The 12,605-nt window shown below is 41.4% G+C and overlaps 1 protein-coding gene across 1 annotated transcript in view; it reads right to left on the bottom strand.

The window, feature by feature from the left end:
- Positions 1-3,525: 3,525 nt before the first annotated feature.
- The window catches only part of LOC102997302 (immunoglobulin kappa light chain-like), a 97,747-nt gene continuing 88,667 nt past the window's right edge, over positions 3,526-12,605 (bottom strand). Inside the window, exons 4-5 of the mRNA XM_057558766.1 lie at positions 7,093-7,130; positions 3,526-4,030 (exon numbers count right to left, since the gene is read on the bottom strand). Coding sequence (XP_057414749.1) covers positions 3,708-4,030; positions 7,093-7,130 — 361 coding nt within the window. The 3' untranslated portion in view covers positions 3,526-3,707. The remainder of the gene's footprint in view (positions 4,031-7,092; positions 7,131-12,605) is intronic.

The following is a 12,605-nucleotide window of genomic DNA, read 5'->3' as shown; positions in this document are numbered from 1 at the left end:
TTGCTTGGGATCAAATGTGCCATTGATTGTTGAGTTTTGCCACCAGAGATGAATGAGAAAGTTTATGTCATTTGAAGGGACATTACTGAGTCTTTCTGAACTCTACTCAGACCTCCAAAATTTCAAAGACGTGATAATAATGAATATTCTCAAGAGGTACAACGTCAGTGTTGTCCTTCTATCCACTTTTTTCCATGAGTGTTCTTTCCCACTTGCTCCAGGACTGACAAAGGAAAGGAAAAAAGAGAAGAAAAATTGGATTATAAATTTATTGAGGGAAAGGACCCCATTTTAGTTAGTTCTGTACCTCTTTCAGGGTATAGGCTAAGAAAGGTGCTCAGTAAATGTTTGGATGGATGAGTAAGTGAGAGGGGAAGGGCTGGGGTGCACCCACAGAAGTGAGGGAGGAGAGTCAAAGTTGGTTTTATATGTGCCCCTCTTGCCCCCCGCTTCCCAAACACATATCCTTTTATACATGGGATCCCAATATCTGGACCAGGTTAATTCCATCCTTTGCCCATTTTTGAAGGTTCCATTTCTATGTATGTATGCTCCTGGTTAGCCAGATAGAGGAGGAGTCCCTGGGAAGGTAGCATTTGACCCTCTATTCTGTGCAGCATTGTAAGTACTAGAAGGCTGAATTGTATAGGTGTCAAGAGAGCAGAATTAGGGGACTTCCCTGGTGGTCCAACGATTAAGACTCCTCACCCTCGATGCAGGGGGCATGGGTTTGATCCCTGGTCAGGGAACTAGATCCCGCATGCTGCAACTAAAAAATCCCTCGTGCCGCAACTAAAGATCCCGCATGCCGCAACTAAGACCCAGTGCAGCCAAGTAAATAAGTATTTAAAAAAAAAAAAAAAGAGAGAGAGAGCAGAATTAGGCAGGTAAGGGATTTGATTCCTGGACCACCACTTACCAGCTGTGTGGCCTTGACCTATCACTTATGCCTCTTAGCCTCTCTTATCTGTAAATTGAGTATATTTCTTTATGTGAACTTATCTTGAAGTAGAATGTATATACAGAGATGTGCACAGATCATAATTTTACAGCTCGGTAAAGTTTTACAAAGTGGCACACATCGCATTACCAAAACTTCATAAGCCCCTTCTTGTCTCCTTCTAGGCACTACCTCACCCCACCCCCCAGCCAAAAGTAATCCCTATCTCAATTTCTAGTTGTATTTTTCGTGGTTTTGAACTTTATATAGATGATAATATTTAGGACATGTCTTTTGTGCTTGGTTTCTTTTGCTTATGTCATGTTTATGAGATTCATCATTGTTGTTGGGTACAGTTGTAGTTTATTAGTTCTCTTGTTGAATAGTATTCCAATGTGCAAACATGCTACAAGTTAATGACCCATTCTCCTGTTGGTGGACATTTGGATTGTTTCCAGTTTTTGGCTTTTATTAATGAAGCTACTCTGAAAAATTCTTGCATGAGTTTTTTTGGTGGACAGGGACACAGTCATTCAGGTGTAGGATTGCTGGGTTATAGAGTATGAATATCTCTCAGCTTTATAGAACCTGACTCACATTGTAATGAACGCTTTTAACCATGTAACGTAGTGAGAATTAAATTATGTTGTGGAAAACAATCAGCATGGTCTTTGGCAGTAGATAACTAATAAGAACCTACTGTATGGCACAGGGAACAGTACTCAATACTCTGTAATGACCTATATGGGAGTAGAATCTAAAATAGAGTGGATATATGTATATGTACAACTGAATCACTTTGCTGTACCCCTGAAACTAACACAACATTGTAAATTAACTATATTTCAATTAAAAAAAAAAAGGGGGTTTCCCTGGTGGCGCAGTGGTTGAGAATCTGCCTGCCAATACAGGGGACACGGGTTCGAACCCTGGTCCGGGAAGATCTCACATGCCACGGAGCAACTAAGCCCGTGCGCCACAACTACTGAGCCCGCGCACCACAACTACTGTGCACCTAGAGCCCATGCTCCGCAACAAGAGAAGCCACCGCAATGAGAAGCCCGCTTGCCGCAACTAGAGAAAGCCTGTGTGCAGCAATGAAGACCCAATGCAGCCAAAAATAAAATAAATTAAATAAATAAATTAAAAAAAAAAAAAAAAAGAAGAAGCAAGCCTCTCATACCATGGCCCAGGAGAGGGCTGGGAAGAAAGGTGGCTTATGGGTTTTATGGAAGAGTGTCTTATAGAGGACAGTATGGTAGGGTAGAATGGAGGATGATGATTTTTATAAATGATGGTGTAGTTTTTAGCAACTCAATATTTAGTTCCTTAGAACTGCTGGCAGCAGTCCCCAACCTTTTTGGAACCAGGGACCGGGTGGAAGACAATTTTTTCACAGGGCAGGGGGAGGTGGTGGGAGGGGTTGGTGATGGTTCAGGTGGTAATGCAGGTGATGGGGAGCTGCAGACGAAGCTTCTCTCACTTGCCTGCCACTCACCTCCTGCCATGCAACCCACTGGGGACCCCTGCCTTGGAAGATAAACTGGGTCATTAGAAAAACAATGTTTTGTTCCTTTTAATGGCTGAGTAATATTCCATTGTATATATGTGCCACATGTTCTTTATCCATTCGTCTGTTGATGGACACTTAGGTTGCTTCCATGTCCTGGCTATTGTAAATAGAGGTGCAATGAACATTGTGGTACGTGACTCTTTTTGAATTATGGTTTTCTCAGGGTATATGCCCAGTAGTGGGGTTACTGGGTCGTATGGTAGTTCTATTTTTAGTTTTTTAAGGAACCTCCATACTGTTCTCTATAGTGGCTGTATCAATTTACATTCCCACCAACAGTGCAAGACGGTTCCCTTTTCTCCACACCCTTTCCAGCATTTATTGTGTGTAGATTTTTTGATGATGGCCATTCTGACCGGTGTGAGATGATATCTCATTGCAGTTTAGTTTTGATTTGCATTTCTCTAATGATTAATGATGTTGAGCATTCTTTCATGTGTCTGTTGGCAATCTGTACATCTTCGTGAGGTGGATGGACCTAGAGACTGTCATACAGAGTGAAGTAAGTCAGAAAGAGAAAAACAAATACCGTATGCTAACACATATATATGGAATCTAAAAAAAAAAAAAAAAAAAAAAAAGGTCATGAAGAACCTAGGGGCAAGACGGGAATAAAGATGCAGACCTACTAGAGAATGGACTTGAGGATACGGGGAGGGGGAAGGCTAAGCTGGGACAAAGTGAGAGAGTGGCATGGACATATATACACTCCCAAATGTAAAATAGATAGCTAGTGGGAAGCAGCCGCATAGCACAGGGAGATCAGCTCGGTGCTTTGTGACCACCTAGAGGGGTGGGATGGGGAGGGTGGGAGGGAGGGAGATGCAAGAGGGAAGAGATATGGGGACATATGTATATGTATAACTGATTCACTTTGTTATAAAGCAGAAACTAACACACCATTGTAAAGCAATTATACTCCAATAAACATGTTAAAAAAAAAAGAAAAGAAAAAAAAACAATGTTTAAAAGGCTTAAATCAGGAAGGAGAGAGAAATCACAGGTGCAAGGATTCACTTTATTTATTCAATTTCCCCCCAACATTTGCATGATTAAAGCCAAAGAGGGGGACGAGGATGAGGTGGGGAGATGGGCTGGAGGATTGCAATAGGGAAAAGGGCCTGAGGCCTGAGGAGGCGAGGGAGGGGGCTGGGACCCAGCACAGGTGACGCACAAGCCTGTGGGCCTCTCACTCTAACATTCGTTCTTATTGAAGCTCTTGACCAGGGCGGAGGCCAGGGACTGGTGACTGACCTCGCAGGTGTAGAGACTATGGCTTTGGTACTGGGAACTGGGCAGCGTCAGGGTGCTGCTGAGGCTGTAGGTGCTGTCCTTGCTGTCCTGCTCAGTGAAACTCTCCTGGATGTTGCTGTCCTGGACAACTCCATCCACTTTCCAGCTGACTTTGATAGTTTTGGGGTAAAAGCCATTCACAAAGCACACGAAAGAGGCAGTTCCAGTCTCTAACTGCTGTTTGGATGGGTGGAAGAGGAAGGCAGATGGCTGGGCATCAGACCCTGAGGAAGGAAGCACAGAGAGTGGTGTTTAAGTAACAGGGAAGTTCTCCACTTGGGTGCATTGTTTGTGGGTGAGCCTGGAACTGTAAGGGACAGACATGCAGAGAGCAGCATGCCTATTCTGTGGCATCCAGGGAGCAACTAGGGAAGCCAGGAAGCATAGTTCTCATCGCCATGATTTGGCGATTTTCCCTATAGCCCCTACCCCTTAAGAAAGTTCTAAATTGCTTTGTTTGAACTCTTTGCAGCCTTTCGAAGCTCTCTGCATGCTCTTCTGACCTTACCTTTCTCTCCTTCATCTGTGTTCTCTGCCTCCTGCAGGGAACCCAGTGCTTCAGGCCAAGAAACAAAACCACTTCATTGGACCCCTCAGAGTTTAGAAGTGAGAACAGGACTTGCACAGATCATTTCCCCTGCGCCTCTCCTAGTTCTGTGCAGTGATATCAGGCTGCCTTTCACTTCCTGGGCTTCCTTTGGGCTTGTTGGGGTCAGACCCACCCTGCAGGGTGAGCCCCAAACTCAGTCTGGGCCCGGGTCAGTGGGGGGATCGGCCCCTTCACCCTCTGTGATCAGGCCAGCAACTCACCCACTCCTCGCAAAGGCCTCAGAGGGAGACATGGGTCCTGGCCTGATGGCTGTCACCATATGGGGCAAGGTTCAGCCAGACCAGGAGGGTCAACTGTAATTTTGGCCACCTGCCCAGGAGGAACTGGCTAGCTTCACTTCTGACCATGAACAGCTGCCAGATGGCCTGCTGGAAACGCCCTTTGTGGGCCTTCAAGCCCTCAGGTGGGAGAGCGTGAGTTAAATAACAAATCAAGAATCTTCTTTTGCTGTGAGAAGTCACAGATAAGTGAAGAGATTTTTATAAAGCTATAAACCTTTATAAAGCTATAAACCTTTATAAAGCTATAAGCCTCCATGTTAACCAAGCAGTTTAATATAAGATACTGAATTTTTAATGTTTTGATACTTTCTTCTTTTCTAACCATCGTCACTATTTTTTTCAGAGAATTTTATAAAATAGCCTTAGTAGCAAAATAATATGAATTCTAGAAAAAAAGGAGAGGAAATATTCTATGAAGATACTCCTATTTGGATCAATTTTTGATAGCTTTAAACTTTCTATCTTGCATTAAACAATTAGCATATTTGATATGGAAACTCTTGTAAGACCTCTTACTAGCTTTCTAATGGAGTTTAAAATTTATTAAAAGATGTTTAAAAGGCCCTAAATACAGTTTTAGAACAGTTTAAAATACTTACATCGTTTAAATAGTTTGAAAAGAGTTTTAAAATGGCCCTAAAATAGTCCTGTCATGTTGTCACAGACCAAAAATAATCTTTTTCAAGTATTGCTTTTGAAATTACCTGGCGTAAACAACAATGACAATAACAAATAACTAAACTATTTTAAAGGGTATATAATTAAAATAGCCAGATTAAAAATGTTCTAATCACAGAATGAGGGGATTGGAAAACACATTCTATTAAGTTTTTATCAATGGCATTTATATATGGTTAGATATTTTGTACACCTGAAATATAATCCTACTGAAGCCACTAAATTTCTGAGAATTAAAAACATGTCACAAATTTATCTTATTTTTTGTCAGCGAATATACCTTAATGATATCTATTTTGAACTCAGTAAAAATTAATTGATCAAAACCTGAACGGCCAGATTGCTGGCCTTCAGTTATATTTTTGCTGGTGTCGATTTTGCCCTGAAAGAATTTATATATATATATATATATATATATATGTGTGAAATATATATATATATATATATATATATATATATATATTTCATTTGGATTGAGCTTTTATGACTTAAATACATTTGATGAGAAGATATTTAAAAAATTACATATCACTGCGAAAAAATAGCTTTAAGTTCTTTATAGTCTTCTACTGGAAATTTTTATTAAGAGGATATAATAATGTGAATTTCATTTCTGGAATCGCTAATAAAAATCAGGTTTCTCCCTGTTTTCCCCATGTTAACTCATGCCCATCACATTTCTGTTCTCTTCCGTTAGCGACATTATTTGTATCACTGTGTCAGGAAAGAGGGCTACAGCACAGCTGAATGGGCGATCGCGGGGTTGCCGTGGCCTTTGGTGGCATTTAGCGGCCAGGTGCGCCGTCACCAGAGTCCTGGGACCCGGCCGCCAATGTCATTCAATCACGAAAAAAGACCACCAAGAAGTCTACAGACCACCCTAGCTGTGCCACGGCCTCCTCTGCAGTATAAAAACACCAGCAAGTAATAACAAAGAACATACTCAAAATATTTCCTATTTTTCTACATGTCCGTGGGCATCTAAAAAACGCAATTATTTTATTTTCCTTCACTTAAACAAATTACTTCAAAACTGAGCTTTTGGGGACAACCGTCTTTCCTCCATTATGATAAGAGATCATTTCCAGTTTAGTCTAATATAGAAATGTAGTTTTTTAAAAACGAGTAATCTGTTAAGGTATAGAATCTCTATAGAATTTCTAAATATTGACAGTTTAGCACTCATTTTAGCCTCTAAAAATGATATCGCTGCTGATTCACAATTAAGCGGCAACTTTAACACAAATAAATATGCTTTTCTAACTTCTTACTGATTTTGTAGTGCATCCTATTGATTTTTTTTTTTTTTTTTTTCATCCTATTGATTTTTATTCTCATAAAATAATATATCGGACAGAAGAGAGAAAACAGACTAAGAAATACATTTCTCTACTTTTCCGTGTTGTACATACGAGCAAAAATCAATACAATATTTGGCAAATTTCAATGAAAATCAATTCGCTTTAGCTCTTTTAGAGCTGCAAGGATTCCTTTTTCATCGACACTAATTTTTTTTCCCTTTGAGTCATTTGGTGTAGATTAATCTTTTTGTCTACAAATCCAGGTTTGGAGCTGAGTTTAACTTTTGAAACTGATAATAAATCTGAAATGTTCTCATTTACCCATCTCCACAAAACTCATACTTAAGCCTCTAAAAGTCAACACTGGCATTTAGACCCAGACACATTTCAGAAGGTAGTAGAGAAAAATTACTTACGTTTAATCTCCAGATGTGTCCCTTGGCCAAAGGTGATCCTCAGCGTTAACTTAATTACTTTCCCCTCAACAAAAACCTGTTTTTGCTGCTAAAGTCATTTGACTGTGGGATACAGAGAAAATCTGGCCATTTAGATGCCACGTCAACTAACTAGCTCTTTGCTCTTCCGAGACAACCTGATTTTCAGTCCCTTTCTGATCTAATTTTCAGAAGAATCCCATTCTGTTCGAAAGTGACCTAAACTCATATCCCAAGCATGAAAACTCCCAAATTTCAAAACTCTATAAGAAAAAGGAGTAGAAAAGTGCACTTACGTTTGATTTCCACCTTGGTCCCCTGGTAGAACGTAAGCCACAGTGAGTGAGCTAACACACTCCCCTGATCAACAACCTCCCTCTGAAGCCAATCACAGGAAAAAGGCTAATTCACAGAAAAATTCAGATTTTTCTTCCCCTTTCTCTCCACAAACTCTACTCTCCTTACAAATTCAACAACTTTTCTGTTTGTTCAGCTTAAAAATTGACTATCTTCTGGTTTTCTGCCTTTTACTTTTGGGTCACCAGGAATGGCTCATTTAACCAAAATGTCACAAATTTGCACAAATGATACAGCAGGATGAAAACCTCACAAATAACTGAGCAAAAATGTACTCACGTTTAATCTCCACTGTGGTCCCTGGGCTGAAAGTGAACCACAGTGATTCCCCTTAACTTCCACTTGCACAAAACCCTACCCTGAAAGGGCAGCAAGCCCCCTTCCCCAATTCAGTTATTTTGGTTTGGAAATCTTAAAAATTAGTCATCAGTTAGCCTCCTGTAGAACAATTTCCCCTCCTCTGTACCTAATCTGGGAATGAAATTTGTTTTATCCCTGACACCTAATGAATGAAAACACACAAAAGGGAACAAAAAGCAAACCAATTAGACAGAAACGGCAAAGAATCAGTTGAAAAAAATACTTACGTTTGATCTCTATTTTGGTTCCTGAGCCGAAAGTATAGACACAAAGTTTCCTCTTAACCTTGCTCCTGTACAAAAACTGTGTCCCTTCCTGACCATTGAGCAAAGCTCTGTTCAAAACATATGCTTTGCTCCCCAATAAATTTCTGAAACTATCACTCAGACAAGGTATTCTCACCCAATGCCTGACTCTTGTTCTTCATAGAAAACGTGCAATCAATTCTCCAGTTTGATTACGGACTGTAGCTTTGCCCTGGAGGATCTCAGAGTCTGGTTTCAAAGAGTCAGCATACGGATCACTTCAGAGACACAGGGACCATAAGACACAGACAACCGAGAAAGGAAAGTTTAGGTTTTACTCACGTTTGATCTCCAGCTTGGTTCCTCCACTGAACGTCCCCCACAGTGGTAGCTATCCACTGTCTCACTGTGCAAAAACCCTTCTCACCTAAGGGGAACAGAGCCCTGGGTCAGCTACTGAAGCTTAACTCCATTCTCAAGCAGGAGTGGAGGCCCTGGGGCTTCCCTGACAGAGAACGTTTGTCATTCTTAGGTGAGCTCTAAAATCCTAGAAGATGATTTATTTATATCTATGGCCTGATGGTCCCATATTTTAACAGTCTCCCACATCTGGACTGCTGCTTATTTATTTATTAATTTGTTTGTTTATTTTTTGGAAAGTAGGTTGAATATAAATTACAAAGAAAGATAAGCACATTAAAAAAAAAAACCCTGTACTTTTAAGCAATTGAAATATAGTTGATTTAAAATGTTGTGCTAGATTCAGGTGTACAGCAAAGTGATTCAGCTATATACACACATACATATGCTTTTATATATATATTCTTTTTCACATTCTTTTCCATTATACATTATTACAAGATATTGAATGTAATTCCCTGGGCTATAGAGTAGGACCTTGTTGTTTATCCATTTTATGTACAGTAGTGTGTATCTGTTAATCCCAAACTCCTAATTTATCTCTCCCCTGCCTTTCTCCTTTGGTAACCATAAGTTTGTTTTCTACATCTGTGACTCTATTTCTGTTTTATAAATAAGCTCATTTTAAAAAGTGCACTTCTTTATACCTTCTTGTGGGGGTGGGGGGGCTTTTGCAAATGATAAACCTCATTCAATGTCATTATGAACCTTTTTAGCTTCTTTCGTTAATAATATTAATAAAGAATGTTTTCCTATTTGAACCTCTCCTTTGCCACCATGTTGTTTCAAAAAAGACTAAATGCGTATCAAACAAAGGCCCATGTCTTATTTTGAAATCTATTTTGGAATGAAGCTATAGATGGCCTGTGAAACAAAAGCAAAGATCAAAAGAGTAGAAAAGCAGACTTTACTTGGTTGGTTGTCTGTTGTCACAGAATAGGTAGAACTAGAGGGGTACCCACCATGCCACAATGAGCTGAACCAGGTGCATGCTGTCTTTGGAGCTGCCAGGGAATCATGGCGTGCCTTGGTGTTTCCATAGTAACCGCATCAAGGGCCCTGAAGACCTCATTTTGCTCTGAGTCCAGCTTTACTTATTGCAGTCCTGTTTCCCTCTTAAACTTCCATTCCCACCTTAGCATACATTGCTCCCAGCATCTTCAAGCCCTTACTGTACTTCTGTGACCTCCAGCTTTTACAAAACTCTCCCTCTTCTTGGAGACACTTTTGCTCACCTCCATGAGCTTGTGAACAACAAATTGTCTTTCAAGACTCAACTCAAGAGAGACCTTCTGTTGCGTTATCTCCTAGCAAGTGACTCAACTTTGTAGAGTACAGAGGGAGGTCACTGGGCCTAGAACACCTAGTTGCTCTTATCTGCTGTCAGATTCTTTCTACCCTACTGGATTGTAAGCTGGTTGATGTTTCATTGTCTTATATTTGGAAGGCCCAGTCCAGCATCTTCACTTGGTAAATGCTCAACAAACATTTGCAGAATGAATGAAAAAAAAAACCCCCAAAAACAAAAATACAACCCTACCACAAATAGTTGAAAATCAATAATAGATCAGAGCTGATAAATTATAATGGACCAAGGACTAATACAGACCACTGAAATAGGTTTTACAAAAGAAATTGTAATAGTAATTCTGAAGATTAAGGTAGCCTTCATTGATTTTGTCACTGAGAGCTTTGCTAGTTACCTTGAATAGCAGAATCGGCAGTGGATCTCACCAGAAGACGAAGAAAGAGAGAAAGCAAATTGGAGATAGAGAGTGGAAATTAAGTGTAAAAATTACACTGAGGACACAGTCGACATGGATATTAAAGAGGATAGAAAGTGATTTTCTCTGCAGAGATGCAAGCAATACCAATCTAAATAGTTGAAATTTATTGAGCATTTGTGAAGTGCCAGACATTGTACATTGGTCACCACATTTAATAATCCCTCCAAATTTAGGAACTAGAGACTACTCTATCCCTTATTTTGTAGACGAGGAAACTTGAGTGCAGAGAGGTTAAGTGACTTGCTCATGGCAGTGAGTGGCAGAGCTGGGATTTCCACTCAGAGCTCATGCACTTAGTTGCACCAGTCTGCAGATTAGACCCTGGGAATGAAGTCACCCAATGGAAGCAATGCACTTGGCAGAAAACACTGGGGTGAGGGGAGAAAAAGGAAACTCCTTAGATTGTCCCCAGGTTGGAAATGAGTAGAAAAATAGTCTCTAGAAAAATAGAAAATAACTGACATCTTCACCATAAACTAATTATGATAGAGCTTTGCATTGGAGCACAAAGCAGCCAATAAGAGGATGAAGTAGGATGATTAACCAGCCTATTTGAGAGGTCTGCCTCCCACCAGTACCACAGAGTAAATCACCCAGCGTTTTAGAGACACAATGACACAATTTTGCTCTTCACAAAGTTTGAAGGATGGGGGCTTCCCTACCTGGCTCCAGAATATTTGTGTCTGATAATCCATCCTGAAGTTTGTGGTTCAAAGGTTTTCTTCAGCTCGTCATTCACAGTAGAGTCCCCGGCAGGTGATTCTTTGACTTCAGTTTGATCCCTCCCTCCTTAGGATCATAGTGTCTGTCATTTGTACTTGACTTAAGCTGATATTCCAAGAGGGTAGGAGGAAATTCTGGAGTCCGCATTCAGTGGTGCTCAGAATCTGATCAATTGCCGGTCTTCGGGCTAGAGTGCCACAAATGGACATCTGCCCTGCGTCTCCAAGGGGGTAAGGATGGCTTCATTAGCCTGGAAGGAGGGAGACAGAGGAGGTCACTTGGAAACTCGCTGCTGCTTTGCTGCTTTGGAGCTGTGTCTCTTTCCATTCATCTCTGAAGAGAGACATGCTGAGAGAAGCAAAGTCCTTTGCCCAACCACGTGCAAACGCGCGTGCCGTAAACGTGACCCAAGATTTTGGTCCCACTCTGGAAAATGTAGACACTCATCTTGTTTCCACGAGGACATTAAGGCTGCAGGTGTTTCTTGACGTTCTAGAGTGAAAGAGACAACAGCAGCAACGTACCAGGGCTTATGGACCCTTGGAGATTTACATATTGAGGCTTGTGGTTTCCAGCGGGTTTCCACTAGCGATGAGCCCTTTGAGCTCGGCCCTGGAGTTCCCTGGCTCGCTGTCTGTCTGCTTGGCACCCAGCCCTGCGTCTCCTCTCACCCTACTCAGAGAAACCCATCGCGGACCAGCTCCGCAGACAGCTGTGAAGTACATGAATTCAGGTTTGGTTCTTCACACTTCTTGCCTTTGTTGTCAAAATCCTCAGGTCCTTTATGGACACTCTACTCTGCTTTGTGCTGGCTCAGGGACCCTCACTGAGTGCCCCCTCCCACCCCTCTGACCATGGCCCCCCCCCCCCCAAGTCTTGCTCATCTTGACTAAGGACCTGGGCTCTGCATCTTTCCTGCCCACTCTGCGACGTTGCCTCATTCCCTCAATATGTATATCCAGATCCCATTTCAAAAGGATTCCAATCTCTCTCTGCTTTCTTGTTCCACCAGCTCTTCTGTTCAGCTCCACGGGTCAGTTAAGGCGGTTACCACTCAACCTAATATTTTGCTGCTGTTGACTCTGCCCTGTTCTTCTTGTCCTTGTAGGTTTGTTTATTATTATTATTATTATTTTGGCTGCACCGTGAAGCTTGCGGGATTTTAGTTCCCTGACCAGGGATTGAACCCAGACCCTTGGCAATGAGAGTGCAGAGTCCTAACCACTGGACCGCCAGGGAATTCCCTGTGGGTTTATTTCTTTAAAATAATTTCTGAAAAAAATTTTTTTTTGCATTTTAGGTTTTTTTAATTTTGTTTTTTTTTTAAAAGTATTTATTTATTTACTTACTTTTTGGCTGTGTTGGGTCTTTGTTGCTGCGCACGGGCTTTCTTTAGTCGCGGCGAGCGGGGGCTGCTCTTTTTTGCGATGCGCTGGCTTCTCATTATGGTGGCTTCTCTTGTTTCAGAGCACGGCCTCTAGGCACACAAGCTTCAGTAGTTGTGGCTCGCGGGCTGTAGAGCACAGGCTCAGTAGTTGTGGCGCGCGGGCTTATTTGCTCTGCGAGATGTGGGATCTGCCCGGACCAGGGCTCAAACCCGTGT

Source organism: Balaenoptera acutorostrata, chromosome 12 (genome assembly GCF_949987535.1).
Source record: "Balaenoptera acutorostrata chromosome 12, mBalAcu1.1, whole genome shotgun sequence".
Classification (NCBI taxonomy): domain Eukaryota; kingdom Metazoa; phylum Chordata; class Mammalia; order Artiodactyla; family Balaenopteridae; genus Balaenoptera; species Balaenoptera acutorostrata.
Note: the sequence above shows the minus strand (reverse complement) of the source record. Positions and strands in the feature narration are given on the sequence as shown.